The sequence below is a fragment of the Athene noctua genome, chromosome 13 (assembly GCF_965140245.1).
Source record: "Athene noctua chromosome 13, bAthNoc1.hap1.1, whole genome shotgun sequence".
NCBI lineage: Eukaryota > Metazoa > Chordata > Aves > Strigiformes > Strigidae > Athene > Athene noctua.
In genome coordinates, this window is record NC_134049.1 from 12,898,126 (window position 1) to 12,922,928 (window position 24,803).

A 24,803-nucleotide genomic window follows, 5' to 3' on the forward strand; every position below is an offset into this window, starting at 1 on the left:
TCCAGCGGGAGAGAGCATCCTTTTTTTGATAAATGTGAGAAATCCCGAGCGATTTCTGTAAAAGCAGTGGTGAGTGAAACTGCGTGTGTTCAAGTCGGGGGTCTTCCTTTTAATATAGCAGGTTTTATCCAGCTCTCTTCCTCCAGGTGCTGTGTAGTGCTTTCTCCTCTAACCTGGATCTTTTAATCAGCTGGGTCTATTCAAACAAAGTTTATTTTAAAAAAGCTAAATTTAAGGCTCTGCTGAAAAATGAGTTACATAAGGTAAGTTAGCAGGTACAACAGCACTTCTCGCCTTTTGTACATAAAGAAACATTTGTAGGTAAAGCTCTGAGCTGAGAAAATCGTTCATTCAAATAGCTTTTCATAAGTAACATCTTAATGGTTTATTTTCAGTACACCAAGTTAAAGGGGAAGCTCAGAGAGGCAAGTTGGGATCCCCAGCTGGTGCCGTGAGTTAACCAGATAGCAAACCTGTATTTGCTTCAGCATGCACATGGAATCCACAGAAGATGCCGCCGCTGTTCCCTCCATGGTATCGTAAGGTGTGATCGCAAGGCAGGCTGCTTCTATTGCTATGTGTCAGCGTGTCCCTGAGCCTAACCTGCTGTTCCTGCCTAACTCCCTCAAAAAACTCCCAAAAGGAAACACGGTGGTGGTTGTAATGCAGGTTAAAATTAGACTGGCAGTTGTCCAGCTGTAGGTGGTGGTGTTAAACCTGTATTTCATAAGGGTTAAAATCCATCCAGACCTTGGCAGAAATTAAAAACGATGTTCAGTGCTCCTGCTGTATGCAGCCGAGCAGCACAGTGTGTTGCCTGCTGTTTGTGGGGTCTAATGGTGTTTGTGGTAGGTAATTGAGGAGTGGGATGGGTGATGCATCCCTGTCTCTGAGTCCTTCCTCTAAAGACCAGTTGGGATCAGTTCGCTTAATTTAATTAATGCGTGACAAACAGGAGTTGAAGGTGAGTTGAAACAGACCAATAGTCACCTGTCAGTTGTAAGTTCATTCTCCACAAGGTATGTCTAAAGGATAAATTTGATTAGATAATACATATATTTATGCACAGTGTTGTTCCCTGGCTGAAGATCATCCCGTGACACAAAGCATCATTTTCATCTCTTTCTCCAAGTTGCATCGTTTTGCTTAAAAGCTTTCAGCTGCCTTTTCTGTTTCATTATTCACAAAAGGCTTTTAAAAAAATTATTCCAGGAATCTAAGGGAAATATTTTTCTCGTGTTGTTTTTAGGAAGCAGAATTAAAAAGCAGGAATCTCCCGAAATAACGTGCGTGTCGGGGAGTCCCCGGGGGGCCGTCGCTGCCCGGACTATATTTCCCATGATGCAACGCGGAGGAGCCGTGGTGCCCCTCGCCCCGTGGACTACATCTCCCATGAGGCCCCGCGCGGCAGACGGGGCTGTGGCCTCCGTGGCGCCCGGCGCGCTGCCTTCTGGGAGCGGTAGTCCGGCGCGGTGTGCGTTATGACGCTCGGCGGCAGCGTGTGCCGTCAGCGAGGCGGCGCTGGGCGGGGGAGGGGGTGTTTACGGCGCGGGTGGGGCGCGCAGCACCGCCGCCAGCGAGGCCTAGTCGGCGGCGGGGGGGAGCGGGCCGGGCCCGCGGCCGCACCATGTCCGCCTGCCACAGCTGTGCCGCCGCCGCCCGCCTCCTGGGCTCCACGCTGCCCTCCGCGCGGAGAGGTAACCGCCGTCCTCCCCTCGCCGCGGCCCGGCCTGACGTTGTCCCCGGTGGGGCTGGGCCGGGCCCGGCCCTCCGTCCCGGGGCCCTCACGGGGCCGAAGCGCGGCGGCCCTTCCGCTCCCCTGAGGGGGAGCCCCGTTCCCTCCCCCCCACCGCACGGCTGTCAGCGCTCCGCGCCCTTCCAGCCCGCCGCTGCCGGGGGGTCCCGGGAGAGGGGAGCCCGCCGGGTTACCGCCGGAGCGGTGTCAGCGGGGAGCAGCCGCGCTCCGGAGGCGTTGCCTGGAGCTGGGAGACGAGCCCTCCCGTGGCCGCCGGCTTGGGGAGTTCCGTGCTGCAGCGTTGTGATAAGGGCTTCGGTTGGGCAACGGGTGGCTGCTTCGGCCTCCTTTTTTTTTTTTTTTTCCTCTATTAATCTTTTGCTAGTGTCACCCAGGGTGGTGTGAAGGGACGGCCGGTGGCATGTCAGGATTAAGGCAATATTACATGGTGCGAAGTTCTGGAAAATTAGCCCACGCTGAAATATATTTTGGGAAATGTAATGCGAGAATAGAGTTTATTTCCACGGGATTGATTTTCAGCAGTGGTCGTCCAGTGTGCGTTACCCTGCAGTTCTAGTAAATGAGCTTAATTGTCTGACTGATTAAAAGCCTGAACTTGAAATATTTCTTCGTAAAGACTTGGACTCAGCAAAAAGTAATTATTTTCAACTTGGTAGAAGGGTGAGACTGTGCAAACCACTTAGAAGTTGAAGCAGAGGGTGGCTGTTACTTTTTTACTACTTTTATCCTTTTTGTGGCGTTCTTGTGGGCAGTGAGAGTTGACATACCATGTGCTGCTTTTAGTGAACAGCAGACCACTCCCAAATGGTGCTGAAAATCGCTGCTACTGCCACATATGCCACAGGGTTTTGAATGATTGTACTCTCAGCAATAGCCTGATAAGTCTGAGATGATTTATTTCTTTAAAGAAGTGAGTTAACTTACTGCAGTTGACTTTGCATTTACATCGCTGACCTCACCTGTGCTGAAAGGCTTAAACCAGTAGTTTAAATTCCAACTTGTCTGGCCTTATGTAAACCCACTGAAAAAAATAGACTTTAAAGCAAGTAACAGTCTGAATTAACTTCTGGATTATCTTTCTTAAAATGTATATATTTTTTGTCAGAACTATGATTGAAAATGGGTATGTAAAAGAACAAATGAAACAGAAATGCAATTACAGAGTAGTAAGATTATTATGCATCAGCTTTCCATGAAGGTTCTTAAAAAAGAAATCTTATTTTGGTGTATTTTTATTGCAAGAGATTATGTTTTCTGCCAGGTACTTTGCTGTTGCTGGTTGGTACAGACTTGAGGGTGTTTGGAGTGCATGGATCAGTCGGGTTGATCAGGTGATGTGTGGGACAGAGAGGAGACTTCTCTTTTGTCATAATCTCCCTGTGGCTTCCTTGGGCAATAGATTCTGCCAAGATATTTGAAGCTTGGCTTAGAAGTCAGTGTTTCTTTCCTCAAGTATCAACTAAAGGTCAATAAGGTGTAAAGGAGCCTCCCATTCTTTCTTAACGCTAATTTGAACACTCTGGATAGGTGCCATTGCTGCTACCAACATGCCTATGTCAGGTACATAGCCTTTAAATTTACCATTTCAAAAAACCATCCCGGCCCTGACTGCCAGTTGTGTGTTTGTGAGCAAATACCGCTGTGCTAGCTGGCTGTTGCAGATTTGAACATTTATCAGTGTCTGGATCATTCAGTGGAAGTTGCCAGGCATTGGGCTGGAATGTTGCTATCTCCCAGGAATCTGCCTCTGGCCCAACTTATATGCAAGAAAGTAGTGATAACTGTCTTACTGCTTCATTCTTTAATTGCACAATGATATTTTGTCAAAAAAGTATCGCTCACACCTCATGCTAAGCACAGGGATAAGGCTTTTCACATTTAGCCACAAGCTGATATAGCAGTAATATGCTTTCTTTCTTTTCCTGGCTTAGCCTATCTACACCCTTTAAAGTTCAGCATGTGTAGCAGGGTGAGTTTAATGTTCCCAAAAGACTGGCTAGCTGAGACTTTTGTAAGAGTGAATTTAACAGCAAGCAAAGTGTTACAGTGTGGGTTCTGGTTAGCCTGGGTCTGCTGTGGGTGTCCTGGCAAATGCTGGCAGTGAAGCCTCACAGCTGCAGTGTTTCTCATCAGTAGATAGGCCCAGTCAGTAATGTGGCATTTACCAGCTCAGTACTTGACACTATGTCATGCAATACAGTTCTCAGTGTATTTTCTGCATTTCAGGGGCTCTCTGAATTAAAATCAGTGATCTTAGTCCATGTGCAGTGCATAGTGGTAAAAATGTTTTAATTCCTGCGTTAGTGCTTCATCCTTTCTCCACAGGCCAAATCTCCCTGTATCGCAGAAAAGTTTTGTGACTTTGGGTTTTGTTCAGGGGAGGTGACGTGGTTTGTTTTTTTAATTTTGTTAAGGAGTCTTCTACCACCTGCAAAGGGAACTGAGAAAACACATCTCAGTAAAGGAAGCATCTATGAGGAATAAGCTTGCAAGACAGGGAATTAAGGCAGAACAGCTATTGCATTATAAACACCAACCACAGCTTATTCTCTACTGACAAGTGCACTTGGTGCACGTACTCTTCAGCATTCTCTGCAGATTTGGTTGAAGGAACATAACTGCCTGTGAAAATGAGCCAGTATTTTTGAGATATTTTCTTAGTTTATCACATATAATCTAAAATGTCTTGCTGTCTTGTGGTGGCACTCAGCAGAAGAATTTAAAATTGGAAAGCACATTGATCATTATTCCAGAAGTATTGCTATTACAGATTTTTAAAAGATTACATTTTTAGTCATGTTAAGAATAACTGCAAATCTTCAAGTTCAGGAGTCTTAAGCAGCATTTGAGTTGTTAAAACAACTTCAGATCTAATTTGACACACTCTTCTTGGTTGTGGCTTTTCAGAAGCCTGTGAGAGTTTCACTGGTAAATTTAAGCTTGTCTGTAATGCTTCCCCCCCCCTTTTTTTCTGCTTTCCTGTTATAGTAGAAAGGTGAATTTTCTTAGATGTCCTCTTTCAACTAAGATTCCAGCTCTTGGTTGTCATTGTTAACTCTTTCCAAGCAAATGAACTGTACTCCACTTGCCCTTCTTACTGTTTTTATTCATTTTTCAAAAGAGTTTTCAGAAGGATTCTCTCATGTCTCTAACAGTAAAACCATGTATTATCAGCAAGTTTTTAATTGTCATTGTTGCTATGTAGCTCTTCTGTTGATAAATCACAGAGTTCTTCTCAAAATGAGAGAGCAAGTGAGAAATTTCTCACTTGAGAGAGATGAGATGGATTCCAGGCTCTTGTCTATGTTGAGAGATGTTGCAATCACAGCCACAACATATACCTAGTCATGAAATGTAATCCTGCCTGCTGTTGCAAGAGGAGGAGAAGGCTGTTTCGTTTCTCAATGAGTTTTCATGTTGGCAATAAGCTATTTCAACAAAGTTAAGATTACACTGAATTTACTTGTGCCTATCTGTCAATGTGTGCCAAATACGACATGACCTTTCAGTTTTCCTCAAGACAACTTTTTTTTTTTGTCAAGTGGTACCTCGAATTCCTGGAGACTAGTCTTTAGTAGAGTTCCCAAGTGAAAACCAAATTCAGATGTGCAGTCTGAGTCCGAGACGCTTCTTTGATAATTTTTGCATAATAAGGAGACACTGCAAAGGTCTCTCTCTTACTTTATCGGGTGAGTTATTTCACAATAAGTTCTGGATGTTGATTGCTTTTATCATTCTGAGGATCAGTTTCATAACTGGGATGTTGCCTATTTTATGACACAGTTGGACTCTCAATTCTCTGAAATTCAAGGACCTGGGATTACTTTGGGGTCATTTTAGACAGGCAGCTTTTAATGAGATGAACATTAAGGTGGCAAAGAGAATTTATTTTGGATATCTGAAGTTTGGATGTTCAGAGTTGAGTTCTGTTGCTGAAACCTTTGAGCTTCATTTAATGTAAATACATTCTGGGGTTTGGTGGCATAGGGATTAGAACTAGAGTGTTTTTAATATTTAATTTTTATGTTTTCAATTTATTTTAGGTATTACTTGTGGTCGTACACGCATCCCTGTCTTAAGAAAACTTGGGACTTTTGAAACTTGTTCCTTAAGACGAATTCCTCTTAGAAACTTTTCAGAAACACCAGCATATTTTGCCTCAAAGGATGGTGCAAACAAGGATGGTTCTGGGGATGGAAGCAAGGTAATCTCCATGAATTAGGTTTTTCAATAGTTTATATAAAATGTTTCTTAAATGTTTTTAGTAGATTTTTTTCCTTACTGAAAGTTAGAATCATCATGAAATTTTTGCTGACTCTTGACATTTCCTTCAAATTGCTGCAGCTGACAGTGAAGAAAAAACAAATTGTATTGTGAATTTGTTAGCAGATAAAACTTCTGAATATCCCATGATGCCTTTACCAGTTCTATAAATATTTTTGCCTAGAGTAAAGAGACACTTGAAAACTGTAGGATGTTATAAATCCTCAACCAGTTTTCAGGATCTCAGAAAAGGGTAGCAATCAGAATTATTCTCCTTCCAAAGCCTACTACTCTCAAATAGGCTTTTTAAAGTAAGTACGTTTTAAAATGTTTTTGCTTTCAGAGCTGATTTAGTAGTTGTATTAAGGAAGACAAGTTTGTGAGAAGACTAGCTTTATTCTTGTTAGTAAATTGTAATCTATTTTCATCCTTGTCTTTAGTGTTAATAAACAGTTTCTTCAGTTAAATGATTACGTGAAAATAAAAGTGCTTTTTAGTCAGCAAATAAGATTTTAAGAGTTCACAGGCTCACAAGGGTGTGCCTTAGTAGGATGTGTTGTGACATCTGAGGAACTGTCCAGATGACACAGGGGTGTTCTGAAGGTTCAGATGAAACTTTTTTAAGAAATTAAGAAAGAAAAAATCTTTAATAGTCTTTTTTTTTTTTCTTGAGAAGGGTTGTGAGGAGACATGAGTAGGTAAGCAAAATTAAAAAAAAAAAATAAATCGGGAACTGCTTTAGAAAAGGGAAGAGATTTTTGCTGTTTCCTAAAATGTAATAGCTTTTATTATTAATCAAAGTTCAGAGGTACAGAATGGATATAGATTTAAAAAATGTTAACCTTGAACACCACTAACCAGGGTGACATGGAGAAAGGCAAGTATGTGTCTGTCAGGGAACTCTGCCTTAGTAGTAAAAAGTAAAATATTTTCAAGCCATTTCTGAGATGCTTGTTTTATAGGCCGTATCTACCCTACAGCCATCTGCCAGCATAGCTACATCTGTCAAGGACGTGAGAAGAGTTGTGGCTTCAGAAACCCTTAGAGTCAACACAGTTGCAATAATGAAATTACTCTCTCTATAAGTATGATTTGTTTTCTTTCCTGGGGTTAGAATAAATTACATTGAAATATACTATTAAAACGTTCTGGACACAGTTGAGCTTGTTATTGTTCTAGTGTCAGTGAAGCAGTTCTGATGTAGATGTGGGATGCCTCTTCCATGGGCATCCAAAATTGGCAGACATGGGAAATGCAGATGTGCGTACGCTTCAAAATGTTTATATCGTGGTGTTCTAAGTTTTCAAAGCCTTTAAAAAATCCTAACAGTAGTTGTTTTGTGATTCAGCTATTGCAATATTCATATTACTGGATTCCATAAGCACACTGCTAAATGCCTAATGTGACAGCTCCATTGTTTGAGGCTAATTGTCTGGAAATCTTTTTTAGAAGTCTGTCGGTGAGGGGGGTGGTAAAAAGTCAAGCTCTGGAAGCTCTGGGAAAGGAGGGAACCAGCTGCGCTGCCCGAAGTGTGGTGACTTGTGCACACACGTGGAGACCTTTGTGTGTAAGTTTTAATGAATACTTTATTTCTCAAATAGACATAGATATGACTGTGTCTGTGATCTAATGTAGTTCTGATAGCTAAGTTTTAGCCTACCTACTTATACAATGTCAAAAATTCTGTTATGCTTACTTTGGCCACATTGGCGTAAGTGTATGTTGTCTCTATGGATACATTTGTGTAATTTCCGAAGATGTGTGGTGGAGCAGAATACGGTAGTGGAATTCAGACCGCAACTGTGAATATGTAGTTTTAAAATAGTTTGTTACATTTTATACAGTGGAAGAGATGCTCACATAAACACCACCATTTTAACTACCGATACTTCTTTCTGTGCATTATATAAATACATACTTATAAGTACATTTGTAATGTCTGTCCTTTGTTTACTAAATTATAAAACTTTAAGCCTGTGTGTACTATAACCAAAGCGCTTATCCAGCAGAGGAATTAGTACATGACAGATGGCTTGCTAGAATGATCTGCCGGTTACGCTTTAGGTTCTATCAGACTTGAAGACATTTCTCCTTTATTTCAGTGCTAACAAGACCAGCCTAGAAAATAGTTGTCAGAAAGCAAATACCTGTTGTTAGTTGGTGGGGCTCAAGGAGGAGGTATCAAGTCATAATCAGACTTGTGCACTAAGGTGCTTAAGACAAGGTCAGCATAAACTTGTTCAACAGTTGTTAATATTGCAGTTGATAAAAATAAGTGGATGTGCTATTATTTGCTGCTACTTATATAAATGACTATTTAACAAAAATGGTCAAACATGAATCACAAGACAATTCTGTAATAACTATGTATTTGTTAGACAAAACCATCAGATACAAGCTACTATTTTTTGTTCAAGAAATAGCAAGCTTCTTTTTTTTAAACTATAGGCAACAAGGTTTTCTGAAAAATCTGGCACTAGTTGATAGAACTAGAAATACGATCTGTTGTGATGTTCAATATGTTGACCTGGACTAGGTGTGGTTGAAAACAGTGGAAGGATTTTTAATTTCCTTTACTTCCTTACCACATGATTCATGAGCGGACAGGGACATTTTGAAACTCTCACTTCACTGGTGTGTTTGCTCTCCTTGTTACTGAAGTTTATGCTTTTATCTGGAAATACCATTCAAGCATTGCCCCAGGGTAGAACAATTGCTGTGTACCTCTGGAAAGCAGATATGTGATGTTGTCAATGTCACTAGGAATCTCTAAGCATGCTTGAAAACTTTCTTAGAGGATTCATTCATGCTAATGTTATGGGAGAAAATGTCTAGTATATGCAATCTCAGATTCACAAGTAGTGATACCACGCTGGAACTGCTGTATCTGAAGACACATGCACTGTAAGCAGCTTGGGACTGGAAACCCACTTTGTCATTGTAAAAACAGTGTTGCCACTGGTCAAATTTGTCAGAAGCGTCAAAATATAAGAAAGTCTGCTTGTGAGTAATTGTTCTACTCTGAGGCTTTAGGACTTTACAGCCTTTAAATGAAGTCTGCTACTAGTTCAAACTAAGCACAGTGTCACCAGACAGTAGAGTAGAGCAGACTTTCCTTGTTCATCTTGAGAACAGCAGTCATCAGTTTTCTATGAATTGGTAACTTAAAAAAAAAATAAGCCAAAGAACATAATTGCTCTAATTTCTCAGAAGTTCCTGGAAGTCATGGTCAAGTTTTCTCTGACCTCTGTCTTTCTGGTTTAGTCTGTTAATTTGAGCACACTGCTTCCCAGCCAACAGTAGAATATAAAGTGGTTAGAAAATGGAAGAGCTAAGTTCTAATTACCTTAAAAACAATTTCAAAAGAGAAAACAAACTTAAGGAAAAAAAAAAAATCTGTTCTGCCCAAAATAAATGGGTTGCAGTTTGTATTAAACAGACTGGAACTTGATTTTTCAGATAAGCCTACGATGATGCTTAGTCAGGAAAAATGATGAATTTGTTCAATTCTGGTTTGAATTACTGAACTGCAGAGCCTTAAGTAAATATCTAAAGCCAAAGGGAAGTATACAATTAGCATTTGTATCAGTTTTTAAATGTTAGTTTTTCAGTCATTTTGAGAGAAGTAGGGGAACAAAATACTGAATAAAAGCCACCCTTATTAGTAAATTAATTGCCATTGAGTGGCAGTGTGACAAGCTGGTTGTCCAGTGGAGTTTTTAATGGGGCTTTACTTTGTACAAGGTTTGCAGATACAAGCAATTGCTTGGCAATGTTTTTCCAGTAATTAACAATTAAGGGAAGAATATGATGCAAGCCAAAGGGAATTTTTGCTTTGACACACTTTCTCAGCACTTCCTGTATTGTTTTAGGTTGTAAGACTCTAAGGAGAATTTTGTGATCAGTGAAATAAGATGTGAGCCTCAGATGTAGAGTGAAATCCAACAGCTGTAAAGCTGATTGACATAAGCCTTATCTAGGCGCTGCTTTTACTGTCTCCACTTGATGCCATCAGGTTGGCTTCCATCCTCCAAAGCAAGATTTCCCTGCTACTCAACGTACTTAATAGGCAAGAAGCTTCCCTGCTGTCTTTTTAACTTACAGTGTTTAATAGTAGCCCATTATCTCAACCCTACAAGTGTTTTCAAGATAAATCCTCCAATTGTTTTGGCTTCCTGTATGTACTGTAAAAACACGGCCTTTCTCTTTGGCAAGGTCTTTGCATACGGACTTTAGAAATTTCTTTGCATATGCAGCCTCTGTGGTAATGTTGCCTGAATCAAAACCAACACTTGACTTGCATTTTACCACACTGTAAATATTTGCAGACATCTTAAGGATGGTAAAGTAATTTCACATGAAGGCTCTTTGCTGTGCTTTTATGTATTTGTTGAAAGAATATACAAAAATATGGCAGTGTTTAAGGATGGCAAAGTTGCTTACAATTTTGAATGCTCAATTTCAGGGACACAGCAATACTTAAACTTGGCTTCCTTGCATTTCAGAGCAAACTTCTCTAATTTCTTTGTTTTGTTAAAACTCATATGGATACCTTTTTCCAGATTGCTGTGTAGATGATAGAAACTGGCTAGTTTCACAGCTGTGTTTTGATAACTGAGTCTCCTCCCCAAGGCACCCCATACATCAAAGTTTCTCTGTAACCACAGACCCCATTTGTCTTCCTCAAAATAGGAAGATCTCTAATAACTTTCCTATGTGCTGCTTGAAGTAATTGATAAAAGTGTGCTCTGCACAATAATTTTTTTTCAGTGAATGTTTTAAAGATGCACAATAGTATTCTTACAACCTCCTCTTTATCTTCTCTATTTTTTTTTTTAACTATTCCCAATAAAGCGGACTGCTAGCATTGCATAAGGACAAACAGCCTTGTGGCACAGTAGTCATCAAGAGTATCAGAGGTGTTTTGAGTGAGCGTTGGAAGAAATTGTTGTTTTTTTTTTCTGCAATGTTGTTGGTAAATAATAGCTATGTAAGAGGGGTGGGTGCATGCAAGTGGTTTTCCATCATGTTCCCATCAGGCAGATAACAGTAATTGGGAAGGTTGCCAGGAGAACTTTGCAGCTGTTACACAAATTTTCTTTAGAGTAGTGCTAATAAAGCTATGATGGTCACAGTATTATGTGCTGCATTCTTAAAATAATCTGCTGGTATTACTTACCCCATTGTAAGTTGTCTTTAATACTAAAAAAACCTCACCCGCTCCTCTTCTGCTGATGCCAGCTCTATGGGAGGCAACAAGTTATAAATAAGCAGCTTGTTTATTGCTAGAGGCTGTTATTGAAATCAGCTGGTATTACAGTGTTCAAGCAATTTTATAAAAACTTTTCATGATTTCAGAAGTTTTGACATTGAAATTTTTCATGTGGTTTTGCTACATTGCTTTTAATTTAATACATTTACTAATATATTTTAAGTCAGTCCTATTGCACATGATTTGCATTTAATAGCATAGTAATATGATCAGAAAAGATCTGTCTTGAGTTACAAATTTATTCTTCTGTTTATTTTTGATTATTTCAACTTTGTTTTTCCAAAGGAACAAAAAAAAAAAAGTGCAAGTTCTAGTTTGCAGGCGTTTGAAACCAGCCTTTGCCGATAACATGATTTCTTGAGACATACTTCACAAAGTTGTCAGTAGGAGGGTTTGGCTTTTTGAATCTGAAATAAATTTGTTCTACTATTGACAGTAAAAATAAATAAGCAACAGATCTTGCAAAACAAAGTTCTGATTGTCTGTTGCATACCACGGCTGCCTCTTGTTGGGATGAGCCCTTTGCGTGACCCTGCTGTGCTCTGTGTCCTGGGCTTAGGTGACTGGAACACACTCCATAGTGTTCCACAGCCAGTGGGGTGCAAAGACTGGGAGAAGCCACAGCTGTCCTTCCCCAAACCTGCTGCATGCTCTCATTGAGACTGTGCATGGCTCCCCTGCACTTCGGAGTGCTCTGGCCCTAACCACAATTTTTTCTTACTTGCTAGTTTGAGGGTTAGCACCAATTCCTGCATAGTTAGAAGTTCTCATTAATTTTGCATCTCTGAGATGCCAAGTATTATGAAACAGATTTTTTTGCTTTTTAATCCCTTGTTTGATTGCTGCTTTGCGTTGTGACTTTATGGGCAAATTGCATTCCTTCTCTGTCAAATTTCATAGTCCAATAATTGCTTTTAAAGCTTCTAAGGTGAAGGAAGGGGAAGTGTTGTGTAAACACAGAGGTGGCTGTGCTGTCTTACTGGTGCTTGTCCTGTGTATGACAAACTTGAGCAGTTGAATGAATGCTATCTAAGCAATTCCTCTTAACCATTTTGTTTTACTTTTTCTGCAGCTTCCACCCGTTTTGTGAAGTGTGAAAAGTGTCACCATTTTTTTGTTGTACTGTCAGAGGCAGACACAAAAAAGAGCATCATTAAAGAGCCCGAGTCAGCAGCAGAAGCTGTGAAATTGGCATTCCAGCAGAAGCCGCCGCCTCCACCGAAAAAGGTAGAGTTCTTAATTTCATCCCAGTGTTTCCTTGTATTACAGCATGGTGAAATGTTTTATTTCTTAATCTGCATCAAGTGTGTAACAGTCTACTGTAACAGAGCAACAGACAAGAAAGACAATTAGCTCAAGGTTAAACCTTTGAGAGCTATGTGACCTGACAGAGCACTGATGAAGGGGACGAGGAGAATCATAGAATCACAGAATGGTTCTATGATTATAAAGGGGGCAGGAATCATAAGAGTGGTTTAGGTTGGAAGGGACCTCAAAGATCATCTAGTTCCAACTCCCTGCCATGGGCAGGAACACTTTCCACTAGCCCAAGTTGCCCAAAGCCCCGCCCAACCTGCCTTGAACCCTTCTGGGGAGGGGACAGCCACAGCTTCTCTGGACAACCTGTGCCAGGGCCTCACCAGGTCAAATTAACAGGGAAGAATTTCTACCTAATATCTAATCTAAATCTACCCTCTATCAGTTTAAACCTGTTGCCCCTCATCCTATCACTGTGCTTCCTGATGACGAGTCCCTCCCCACCTTTCCTGTAGCCTCTTTAAATCCTTGGAGGCTGCTCTAAGGTTTCCCCAGAGCCTTCTCTTCTCCAGCTGAACCCCCCAACTCTCTCAGCCTGTCCTCACAGGGGAGGTGCTCCAGCCCCCTGAGCATCTTCGTGGCTTCCTCTGGCCCTGCTCGAGCAGGTCTGTGTCCTGATGTTTGGGGCCCCAGAGCTGGACCCAGCACTGCAGGGGGGTCTCACGAGAGCAGAGCAGAGGAGAAGAATCCCCTCCCTTGACCTGTTGGTCGCACTGCTCTTGCTGCAGCCCAGCACACGGGTGGCTTTCTGGGCTGAGAGTGCACGTTACTGGCTCACAGTCAGTTTACCATCCATCAACACCCCCAGGTCCTTGTCCCTGAGGCTGCCCTCAATCAGCCTTACCCAGCCTGGCTTTGTGTTCTGATTGCCCTGACCCATGGGCAGGACCTTGCCCTTGGCCTTGTTGAACTTCATGAGATTTGCACGGGCCTTTCCAGCCTGTCCAGGTCCCTCTGGATGGATCCCTTCCCTCCACAATGTGACTGCACCACACAGCTCAGTGTTGATGGGGAACTTGCTGAGGGTGCCTCGATCCCACTGTCCATGTCACCAACAAAGGTGTTAAACAGTGCCAGTCCCAACCCCGACCCCTGAGGAATGTCACTCATCACTGCTCTCCACTTGGAGATTCCTTATCAACTGAGTGGTCCACCCATCAAATCCACGTCTCTCCAGTTTAGAGACAAGGATGTCCTGCAGGATAGTGTCAAATGCTTTGCACAAGTCCAGTTAGATGATGTCAGCTGCTCTTTCCTTATCCACCAACACTGTAACCCCATCACAGAAGGTCACCAGATTTGTCAGGCATGATTTGCCCTTAGTGGAGCCATGCTGGCTGTCACCAACCACCTCTTTGTTTTCCACATGCTCTTGCACAGTTTCCAGGAGGATCTACTCCATGATCTTGTCAGGCATAGAGGTGAGACTGGCCTGTAGTTACATGGGTCGTCTTTCCCTTTTTAAAAACAGGGGTTATGTTTCCCCTTTTCCAGTCATCAGGAACTTCACCAGACTGCCACAACTTCTCAAATATGATGGACAGTGGCTTAGCCACTTCATCTGCCAGTTCTGTCAGAACCCATGGATGCATCTCATCAGGTCCCATGGGCTTGTGCACCTTCAGGTTCCTTAGATGGTCTTGAATCTGATCTTCTTCTGCAGTGAGTGGGTAGTTCTTCATTCTCCCAGTCCTTGACTTGCTTTCTGCCCCTTGAGTGGTGTGGCTAGAGCACTTGATGGTGAAGACTGAGGAAAAAAAGTCATTGAGTACCTCAGCCTTCTCCATATCCTGGGTAATAAGGTCTCCTATTTCATTCAAGAGAGGGCCCCCATTTTCCCTAGCCTGTCTTTTATCACCAACATACCTATAGAAGCTCTTCTTTTTGTCCTTGACATCGATCAGGGCTTTGGTCTTCCTAACCTCATCCCTGGCTGCTTGGACAGTTTGTATTCTTACCAGGCTACTTGTCCTTGCTTCCACCCTCTGTAGGCTTCCTTTATGTGTTTGAGCTTGTTCAGGTAAATCAAAGTAGTTGGGCTTGTTTCCCTCTACCGTTGTCTTGTGACTGAAGTCCAGTAACTTCATTTTCTCCTTGTGACCCTGAGGCTAACCTTAACCCTTGCCAACTGCAGTATCTTTTGTTTCCTGGTATGGCCTCATATTAAGCAACCTAATGTTAGCAGCTTCCTTCTGTAGCTGCAGAACCTTTTATCTGGCCCATTTCTGGGCTGATCGGCTTGTGGCTTTGATCCATCTTACGTCGTTGGGTTTCCCTCTCTCAAATAGGGAGGTTATTGTGTTTCAGTTTCTAGTGGACTGTAATGATTTCTGAAGCTGTGTACGGCTTCTGAATAGGATTCTTAAGAAATTAAGTATTCTTGAAACTTCTGTTCCTCTTACAAATTTGGGTAAAAATGATAATGGGTTTAAATATTAATAGGAGAGAACTGCAGACACAATGTGACTGCGGAAGTTCCATGTTTTTAAGTAAACTTATCAACAGGAACATATTCTGTATTTTAGATGCTGGGTTTCTGGTTCTTAGTGCTGTAGTGGTTGGTTTAGACCAAAGTCCATCTTTGGCACAATATACTGTTCTTCTTTTTTGCTGCCTGGTAGTTTAGAAGTGTTACTAAAATTGAGTTCTTTTTCAGATTTATAACTACCTCGACAAATACGTTGTTGGTCAGTGTTTTGCCAAGAAGGTGCTTTCAGTTGCTGTGTACAATCATTACAAAAGAATCTACAATAATATCCCAGCTAACCTGAGACAGCAAGCAGAAGTTGAAAAGCAGACTTCTTTAACACCGAGAGGTTTGTACGATTGGTGTTTTTCTAGTCAAATAAAACTTAACACTTCAGCGCTCTAACTTAAGAAATCTGAGAAACTTATTACCTTGACACTAGGTGTTCTGTAATTAGAATGAGCTAAAAAAGTTTCTATTAAATTTAATTTTCACTGTATGTAGATTTCTGTGATGTATTTAAAAGTAATCCAGAAGGTTTATGATGCCATGGGTATTGCCCACCGTATTCCATGGTTAGCATTTTTTACTGACATGTGTTATTAAGTAATTTCCTTTAACTTTATAAAGTGAGCCTCCTAAATTTCTAATCTTATTTACTGCTTAATGGTAAATCTGCAGCTTTTAATCTGCACACAACGATGCAGATCATGAAGACAATAACTTGCATAGTGAATGTGATGAATAACTAGCTTTCTAGCCACATTTGCTGCTGTTGGCAGCGTCTCTTGGTCACCATAGTATTGTTCCATATCTAGCAAGAGTTGTAGGTGTAGATGGAGTTACTCTTGGCAGTACTTTTGCTACTGAGTAAGTGTGTAGCTATGTTGATCTAACTTATTTTTAGAAGTAGGATTAAGTGACTGTCTCTGATTCAAAGTATACCTTGATTTTTTTTTTAAGGTGTTTTGTTCTGTCTTGCAATAAATAGTATACTGAGTGATCAGTCATCTTTGTTTTTTGAATTTATGTGAATAAGTATTTTAACTAAGAGGGAAACATTAGTAGCACTTTTCTGGTAATGGTAGGAGAGTTGTGTACCTGGCACAGAGAAGTTCCTGACCCTCCACAGGAAGATAAAATGGTGCACACCCAGAGGGACTGGCACTGAACATTTAGAATGGATAGTACTTTGAAATATGTGAAATCTTACATTGTAACATTCAGATACAAATGTGAGTGTTTAAGGAAGCCTTTCCAAAACAAAAATTATCTTACAGCATTTATTTTCCCCTTCTATAAGTGGCTTTAAAATTAAAATCTAATCAGAGGTAACAGACTTAACTGTTTTAAGTAGTAGAAAGCTTGCTATCATTTTAGAAACATGCAAGTTGGGTTTTGGATTAGTTTTGACAGGAAAAAAAAGATTTATGGGCATTTCTGGTTAGAAATACATTCATACACAGTGCTGAGATGTATTCGGAAGAGGGCAAGAGGTGGAGAATTTATAAGCTTTTATAAACTTATTTTTTGTTACTGTTTTCATCCTCTCTTAGAATTAGAAATCAGAAGACGGGAGGATGAGTACAGATTTACAAGTAAGTGAACTCTCTCCTCATGTCCTCCTCTGTAACATCTACTCCTTTGGTGTTAATGTAGATTAGTGACCACTAGTTTGAAATGCTAGGTAAAATCCTGTTTGCTTTTCTTCTGTAAGTAAATTTAATTGATGGCACTGAGCATATTTTTAGGAGAGGTTACTAGGGTCTGACTCTTTATCTAGTTCTAGGTAGAAAGTAATTAAAATTTAAAAATGCCTTTTATGAAGTTGGCTACATAATTACCTGTCCTTAGAGTTGTCCTTAAAGTGGAAATTAAGATTTATTTTTAATTTAGAACTGAGGTCCAATTATATTAATAATGCCACACAAGATATGATAGGAGGTAGTTAGTAAGGGAAGTTAGGCAACTGTTTTCTGTAGGATATTTCTACTCGTAAAAGGCACTCTCACCTTGAACCTCAGAATGCCTTTTTTTTTTTCCTTCCCACCCACCCTAATCCAAGTGAGGTCAGTTATGTTTGTTTTCAGTTCACTGGAACTCTCACTGGCTATTGAACTTCTTCCTTGGTCTAGTGTGGGTCAGTTTGTAATCCCAGTTACATCTCTTCAAACCAGTTTTCTTAATCTTCAGTATTCTACCCTGTGAACCAATGAAAACTCTAGTGCTCTGAAAAAAGAAAATTCAGCTCAGTGTCTATATCCATGTGTACAAAACCTGTAACAACTGATCTAAGACAAGTTTTTAAGTCCTGAGAGTAGACCTGTACATTGCTTTTGTAATTGTTACAGTATACCAGCTCTTGTACCTTTTTATCATAGAAATCAACTGCTTGGATTTATTTCTTCTTATCTGTTAAAAATAAAAAATTGCAGTTAAAATGAGTCAATTTGTAGGGACTGAAAATTTCTCATTTTTAATGGAGTATTTTTGGAGTATTTTTAGATAATCCACTGTACCACTGTAGATTATTTTCATATGTTCAAATATGTGCTTGTACAAAAATATGATTAAAACTCATGTTTTTGTAATAATTGTGCCATACTTCTGTTGCAGTCCTATCTGTAAACTTCTGTACAGATAGAATTACAGGTTTGCAGAACAAAACAGAAGAATCAAAGTTTTATTGTGTATTTAAGGTAATGACAGACCTTGTCAGTGCTCAAACAGTACTGTTATTGTTCTCTTCAGAACTACTGCAGATTGCTGGCATCAGTCCACATGGTAATGCGTTAGGAGCATCAATGCAGCAACAAATGAACCAGCAGATACCTCAGGAAAAACGGGGAGGAGAAGTATTAGATTCACCCAATGACGACATAAAACTTGAAAAAAGTAATATTTTGCTGCTTGGACCAACTGGATCAGGTATACAGCTGCATGTTTTTATAGGTGTCAGATTTTTCTTAGACTTGATTGTTAATGAGTGATTTTCTTCTTTTGTGATTATTCTAATTTGGTGTAAAAAAAAAAAAAAAAGCTAAACGGTGCTTTCATGCCATGGTAACAAGCTGAGCTAAATACTGTGAAAAGGAAGGTCTGGTCATGTGGTTTTCTTTTTGATTTTTGTTTTGTTTTTAAACACCTATATTATTTACTAACTGACTAAAATGTGCATGTTTCACTAAACTGAAATGACACATTTAAAGTTTCTCTGCTTTGGACGATGAGATGCTGTGGTTAGCGTTGCTTGACCTCTGGGACAGATCACTTACAAGGAGGCTTAAAAGAGAAATCATATTTGTGTGTTTATAAGTGAAGTGATAAACATTTTGCAGACTATTCGGGAGAACATTCACTAAATAATATTTTAATTTTTGTTTCTTCCCAACTTCAAAGCAGGAGCAATTAGACTTTGTACTGCACCTTGAGTGTCTGCAAAGTACTACTGATTTATTTCATCTTTAATCTATGCAAGTATGTGTATTTTGGTTTCTATATTGTGTGGTATTTCTGATACTGCATACATTTCAAGCTGCCTCAGATGTGTAGTATTAGTCTAATTCAGAAATACAGCTTGCCAACAGAAAACACTGTTCATGAACACTGACTGCCTTGGAAAATATTTTATATGAATATATGAACATGCTGGCATAATTCAAAATGTCTAATGGTGGTGATGATGATCCTATAGTAAATGTTTGGTTTGTGTGCTCTAAAGAAATGTATGGAAGTGACACAAGTTTTATTTTATCAGGTAAAACCTTGCTGGCTCAGACTCTAGCTAAATGCCTAGATGTACCTTTTGCTATCTGTGATTGTACTACCTTAACTCAAGCTGGCTATGTTGGTGAAGACATTGAATCTGTCATCGCAAAACTCCTGCAGGATGCTAACTATAATGTAGAAAAAGCTCAGCAAGGTAAACTTTTACAATACATTTCCTGAAGTTCACTCTTAGACTCTGTTAATTTGCCTAAGTGCTCTAAACTTTGAGACCACCAGCATTTCTGTAATTTATATTCCTTGCATGTACCTGAATCTTAACACTTGAAATCAGAAGTAATAAACCCACAAAGAGCTGTATGGATATCTTGTGGGTTTTGTTCTTGTCCCTAGTTGGACAAGATTGTATATATACATTTTTGCAACCTCCAGTGTGGCAGTAGAACAGACTGCTGCTGTCTTGCATTACATTCTTTCTTGTATATAAGTTCTTGCTTCTCTTAAAAAGTGAAATCTTTCATAAATGCATTTTCTGTCACTGCAGGAATTGTTTTTCTGGATGAAGTAGATAAGATTGGCAGCGTTCCTGGTATTCATCAGTTACGGGATGTTGGAGGAGAAGGTGTTCAGCAAGTACGTACTACTGTGGAGTGATTTTACTTCATAAGCAAACAGCCCATCAAGTCTGAATATCATCCTATCATATGTCAATTAGCATGGGAGTGTATAGAGTCATAGTTCTTCAGTTGCTTAATTATTAACCTTTGAAACCCTCATCTTTCCTCTTTACTTTATTCACTAAAAAAAAATGTCTAAACCAACTTGAGACTGCTTCATAGAAACATTTTAATTGAAAAAGTCTGCAGCATTCAGATGCAAGTTGCATGACATAGGCAAGAATAGATAACACTTCCTATTCTGACAAAACTTGAGGTAACTCATTACTAATTACAGCTCATAGTGTGCATGGGAGTCACATTAGGGAGATTTTTGTCTATCCTTGAATGAGATTATTTGTCTCGTATGGAAAACTGATTTCTTTAGACACTTACTATAAAGACATAAGGGATTAAAAGAATGTAAATCTGTGAAAGTAAGCACAGTATGGTGTGCCACCTTATGTGATACCACACAGTGAAATTTTATGTTGATTATTTCTTCTTTCCTCCTTAGGGCTTGTTAAAATTACTAGAAGGCACAATAGTAAATGTTCCAGAAAAGAATTCTCGTAAACTACGTGGAGAAACGGTGCAGGTTGACACAACAAACATCCTCTTTGTAGCTTCTGGTGCTTTTAATGGTCTTGACAGAATTATCAGCAGGAGGAAAAATGAGAAAGTGAGTGCATCAGGCTGTATTTGAACTGAAAAATTATCATCTTATTTACTGTTCACACTACTGACTCGTAAAGGTCTTGCTATGTTTGTAGAGCTGTGGTTTACCATCTGTTATCTGTGAACCTGAGGTCAAGCCTAAGAAAGGTAACAGAGAACAAGCTAACTGTTAGTAGGCTTAAGTAGCTTGCAGCAGTCTCTGCTTCCACAGAGAAATTTTTAGCATACACAAATAGAGAATGGTTTAATGGTTGGAATAGATGATCTTCAAGGTCTTTTCCAACCTAGATGGTTCTGTGATACTGTAATAGAAAAAGGGCGGGGGGGGGAGGTTTTAAGCTGTTGGTAGAGGACTACATACTTAAGTGGTAGAATTCTTTACATTGCTCTCATGTCCTATGTTTCTTAAAAACAAGATGTGAAACAGTCCTAGGAATTATAAGACTTTCAGTTGCAGTGTACCAAGTGTGAAACTGAGAAGAAGCTTTTTTACTGATATCCAGATGTTTATTGATGCTCAGACAGTTTGAGCAAATGGTGTTAAAAGCTATTATCCTAAAATATCTTGTCACACAGTTTACTCTTCTGTGTGTTAATGTCTGGGGACAGATCTTTTCTGGCAAAATCTGTACCCTGTTTCTAACAGGGGAGTAACTGAAATCCAAATTAGTGTTTATGATAATTCATGTAGCTTTTCACACAAGTATTCTTGCATGCATTTACTTCACTTCTGAAGAGCCCTTTTTAGTGTCACTGGTATTTATGAACTTACCAGGACATGTTACTAACTTTTTTTATATTCGGAGAAACTTGCTCTTAGGATGGTGTATTGATACCTTACTGAGGGAATTAAATGTTAGAAGAACCTGAGTGCAAGAGGTCTAATTTTACTGTAAGTGATTTATCAAGCTTGAGTTAATATATAATGACATAATCAGTCACTCTTTTTTTTTTTTTTTAATGCACATGGAATGTGATTTAGTTACATAAGGAAAACTTACACTTAGAGAACTGTAATAGTTAACACATTTGTTTTGCAGTATCTAGGATTTGGGACACCATCTAATATGGGAAAAGGCAGAAGAGCTGCAGCAGCAGCTGATCTTGCAAATATAAGTGGAGAGTCTGATCCACATGAAGATATTGAAGAAAAGGATCGCTTGCTGCGTCATGTGGAAGCCAGAGATCTCATTGAGTTTGGCATGATTCCCGAGTTTGTGGGACGTCTGCCTGTTGTAGTTCCTCTGCACAGCCTAGATGAGAAAACCCTTGTACGGATTCTTACTGAGCCACGAAATGCTGTGGTTCCTCAATACCAGGCACTGTTCAGCATGGATAAGGTTTGAATTTTTATTTGATGACTCTTCAATATTCTTGTTTATAAATACAGTGTTAAAGTGATCTAAAATATCAAGTGACATCACTTCTTGCCCCCACATATTCCCTTCCCCACTCTGAAAATAAGTAAGCTAACTTGTTAAAACCTGACCAGTTTAGACTGGATAATTGTCCTTGTGGGGCAAATGATCTGGAAGTAATTGAGCTGCTCTTCCATGTTAACATTCAAATGAACATCTGTGACCCTGCCGAATAGACATCAAGAGCTGCTTCCTGTGCTGTAGAGATACTTGTAGTAGTTATATGTGAAGGGATCGGTACTGGTAATGTTAGTCAAATATTAAGTGTAGCTGAAGCTTTCTGTGTGTAGCTTAAACGTTAAATGTTCTGGTCTGTAACAGACAGCTACTGTTTGTTATTTTCAGTAACGCGCTGTTGCACTCAACACACGTGAGTTATGAATTAAATAGTTAGCTTATTGTTTTTCTCGATACAGTGTGAATTAAATGTAACTGAAGATGCATTGAAGGCTATAGCCAGACTGGCCCTGGACAGAAAAACTGGTGCAAGAGGTCTTCGATCTATAATGGTGAGTAAATTGTCTCATATTGAGTAAATGAAGCTACGTATATTTGCGCGTATGGACCTAATTGTGACAATTTTCAGTCAAAACCTCACTTAGTTCTGGGTCTTGTGCAGTAAGTCTCTTTCTAAAAGTTTGAGTATTCAGACTTCTTCCAAGAATATCCTGTAGCTCTGAAAATCACTTGCTAACCATATTGTTATATAGAAGAGGGCATACAGAAATATTTTTTCCCCTCTATTTTCTTGTAGGAAAAGCTGTTGCTGGAGCCCATGTTTGAAGTGCCCAATTCTGACATTGTATGCGTGGAAGTTGACAAAGATGTTGTAGAAGGCAAAAAAGAGCCAGGATACATTAGGTAAAACAATAATGGAAGTATCAGAACAGATGAGTAATACAGCTAGACAGGTATTCTGATGTTTGCTATAGGAACAAACATATAAACACAAAATTGTGCACACAAGATGAAAAGGATCAATTCTCTGTATATTGTACACAGCTGAATTAGTGCTTATTCTGTCCTAGACACTTTGGGTTTGTATCGCTTTAGTTTTTAAATAGAAATTTTAAAATAAACTTTTATATGAAGTTACTTTAAGCCTTTTGTGTGTGTGTGTGTGTATGTATACCTGTAGAAATAAAAGTAGATTATAAGCATTGCAAGTTAACAGTAACAATCTGAAATTTAATAGCAGCTGTACTGAAATTTCTGAAAAGGAACTTTTTCCTTCTTCCTGCTTTCTACACTGAGGTGGTTTATTTTAAATGCAAGTTCCAGGCTGCTGTAGTTTTCTTCTCCCTTGCTTTTGGAGGACTGGAGAGCCACAAAGTCACACTACTGATTTACTGAACCCTTGCTAAAATAATAATTTTAATGTTGTAAGGATGGTATTACGGTAATAATGTGGTGGAATGCTGAAAGCACTGGACAAAACTGGATTTCAAAAAAAAAAATAAATTTAGTGAACAAAAGATGGGGCTGAGAGGGAATGGGTCAGGTTAAAACCTCAGGTCTGAAATTTGGGAACTCTGACTTGGTTTCTACCCTGACAGCCTTTTTGAGTGAGTTTCTCCACTGAGGTACATGCTTCATTATATTCATCTGTGTCTGTGCTGAAGCTTGGCTTGGCACACCTAGTGTCTTGAGGGGGGTGGTTGGAGTGGAATGTACTATGCTTAGACTGATTGATGGGTTGCTTTAAGTGGTTTTGTAGAGCACGAGCATTCATGTTTGCTGTAAATATTAAATTTACTGATTAAATCAAATAACTGAATTTGGTAGCATTTTGATTTTCAGTAATGAGGCTGCATACTGGTAGTAGTGTAAATCTGCACAGCACCATTTTCAGACCAGAAGGTCATTTAGCAGATGGATCCTTGTCAGAGCATTTGTCACTGGGGTACTTTGCAGGTGGCATGTTTAACAGAAGCTATAGAAACTGTTTTCCATTCTTTCCTTCCATTTCTAAAGTATCTGATCAGTTTGTTTTAATTATAGGGCTCCCACTAAAGATTCATCTGAAGAAGAGTATGACTCTGGCGTTGAGGAGGAAGGCTGGCCTCGACAAGCAGATGCTGCAAACCATTAAATACTGTCAAAATGCTCACCTGCATAAAGCACACGGTTATTTCCTTACGATTGTCTCTGGCTTCAGTCTGATACTACAGGCATTGGATCTCTCTCGGATACAATACGTGATGAGGAACTTTATTAGATAAATCAGATCTTGTATTTTATTGCAACATCACATTGATTAATTGATGGACATTGTGTGGACTTGGATGGCATAATGTTCAAATATGAATTGTATATTACACTTGTTCAATTAAAATGTATAGCGAATATAGTAGCACCTGGATTGCTCTTTCTAGAAGCTAAACCAGCAATGTGGGTGCTGCCCATAGTTAGGTTTTACAATAATGTTACTCTACAAATGGGAAATCAAGATTAAGAATCAGTAGATGGTGAATAAACTATTAGCTCCTCATATGAGTCACAGGGGGTTATGTTCAGGTCAGTGTTAGATTTCTGCTGGTGTTTGAAACCAGGTGGGTGCTGGAGTGACTTGTTACATTGGTGGGGGGAAGCCCTTGCAACAGGGTTTTGGAAAAAATGGGATACGCTTTCTGACACTGCTGGGAGATTTTGCAAAAATGTGACACTAGTTGTTACAGTAATTTGAATGCGATATCAAATAATATCTTCACCTCTCCGTTAGGAGTAAGTTTCAGTCACCTTGAATACTGTGAAAGAAGGTGAAGTCAGTAATTTGCTGATTTTTCCAGAGGGGTAAACAAGATTTCTAGGAAGTGGTAAGCCATCTGAATTTGGATGAGAAGTCGACATAAATTTTTAAATATTAATGTTCTAATATAGTACATTTTGTTTAACGTATTGGAACTATCATGCATCAATTTTTTGGTGCCAGGTATTTGCCCAACCTATCTTATAATGTTAAGAGATGAAAGAAGTAAATGTATAATATTTTTGATGTTACCAGTAGTGACTGTTCACATGACAGTGCTTTTTAAGTTATATGCTCAAATGCTAGTTTTGCATCGTGGTTTTGTCTTTGATTTTTAGTCTCATGGCAAAGCAACCCTCCCTTTCTGTTCTACACCAAAATTATTTCAATCCTTTAGGAAAGTCTTTGTAAAAACACTAAAGGACCTGTATGTTTTTAATTTGTTTCAGGAATTAAAATTGCTGCTTATGACTTTTGTTTTGTCCTTTGGTGATATGTGGA

General features: G+C 39.5%; 1 protein-coding gene across 2 annotated transcripts; it reads left to right on the forward strand.

Moving 5' to 3' along the window:
• The first annotated feature begins 1,551 nt into the window (after positions 1-1,551).
• Positions 1,552-24,773, forward strand: CLPX (caseinolytic mitochondrial matrix peptidase chaperone subunit X). 2 transcript variants are annotated; one of them, XM_074917164.1, is made up of 14 exons: positions 1,552-1,697; positions 5,800-5,960; positions 7,469-7,586; positions 12,364-12,518; positions 15,265-15,424; positions 16,632-16,673; positions 17,827-18,003; positions 18,833-18,997; positions 19,346-19,434; positions 19,975-20,139; positions 21,176-21,475; positions 21,970-22,062; positions 22,308-22,414; positions 23,555-24,773. In XM_074917164.1, the coding sequence occupies exons 1-14, from the start codon at positions 1,628-1,630 to the stop codon at positions 23,643-23,645; spliced, it is 1,893 nt and encodes a 630-aa protein (XP_074773265.1). In that variant the 5' UTR covers positions 1,552-1,627; the 3' UTR covers positions 23,646-24,773. The 2 variants fall into 2 exon arrangements, with proteins under 2 accessions (XP_074773265.1, XP_074773266.1); XM_074917165.1 differs by lacking the exon at positions 16,632-16,673.
• Positions 24,774-24,803: the final 30 nt, after the last annotated feature.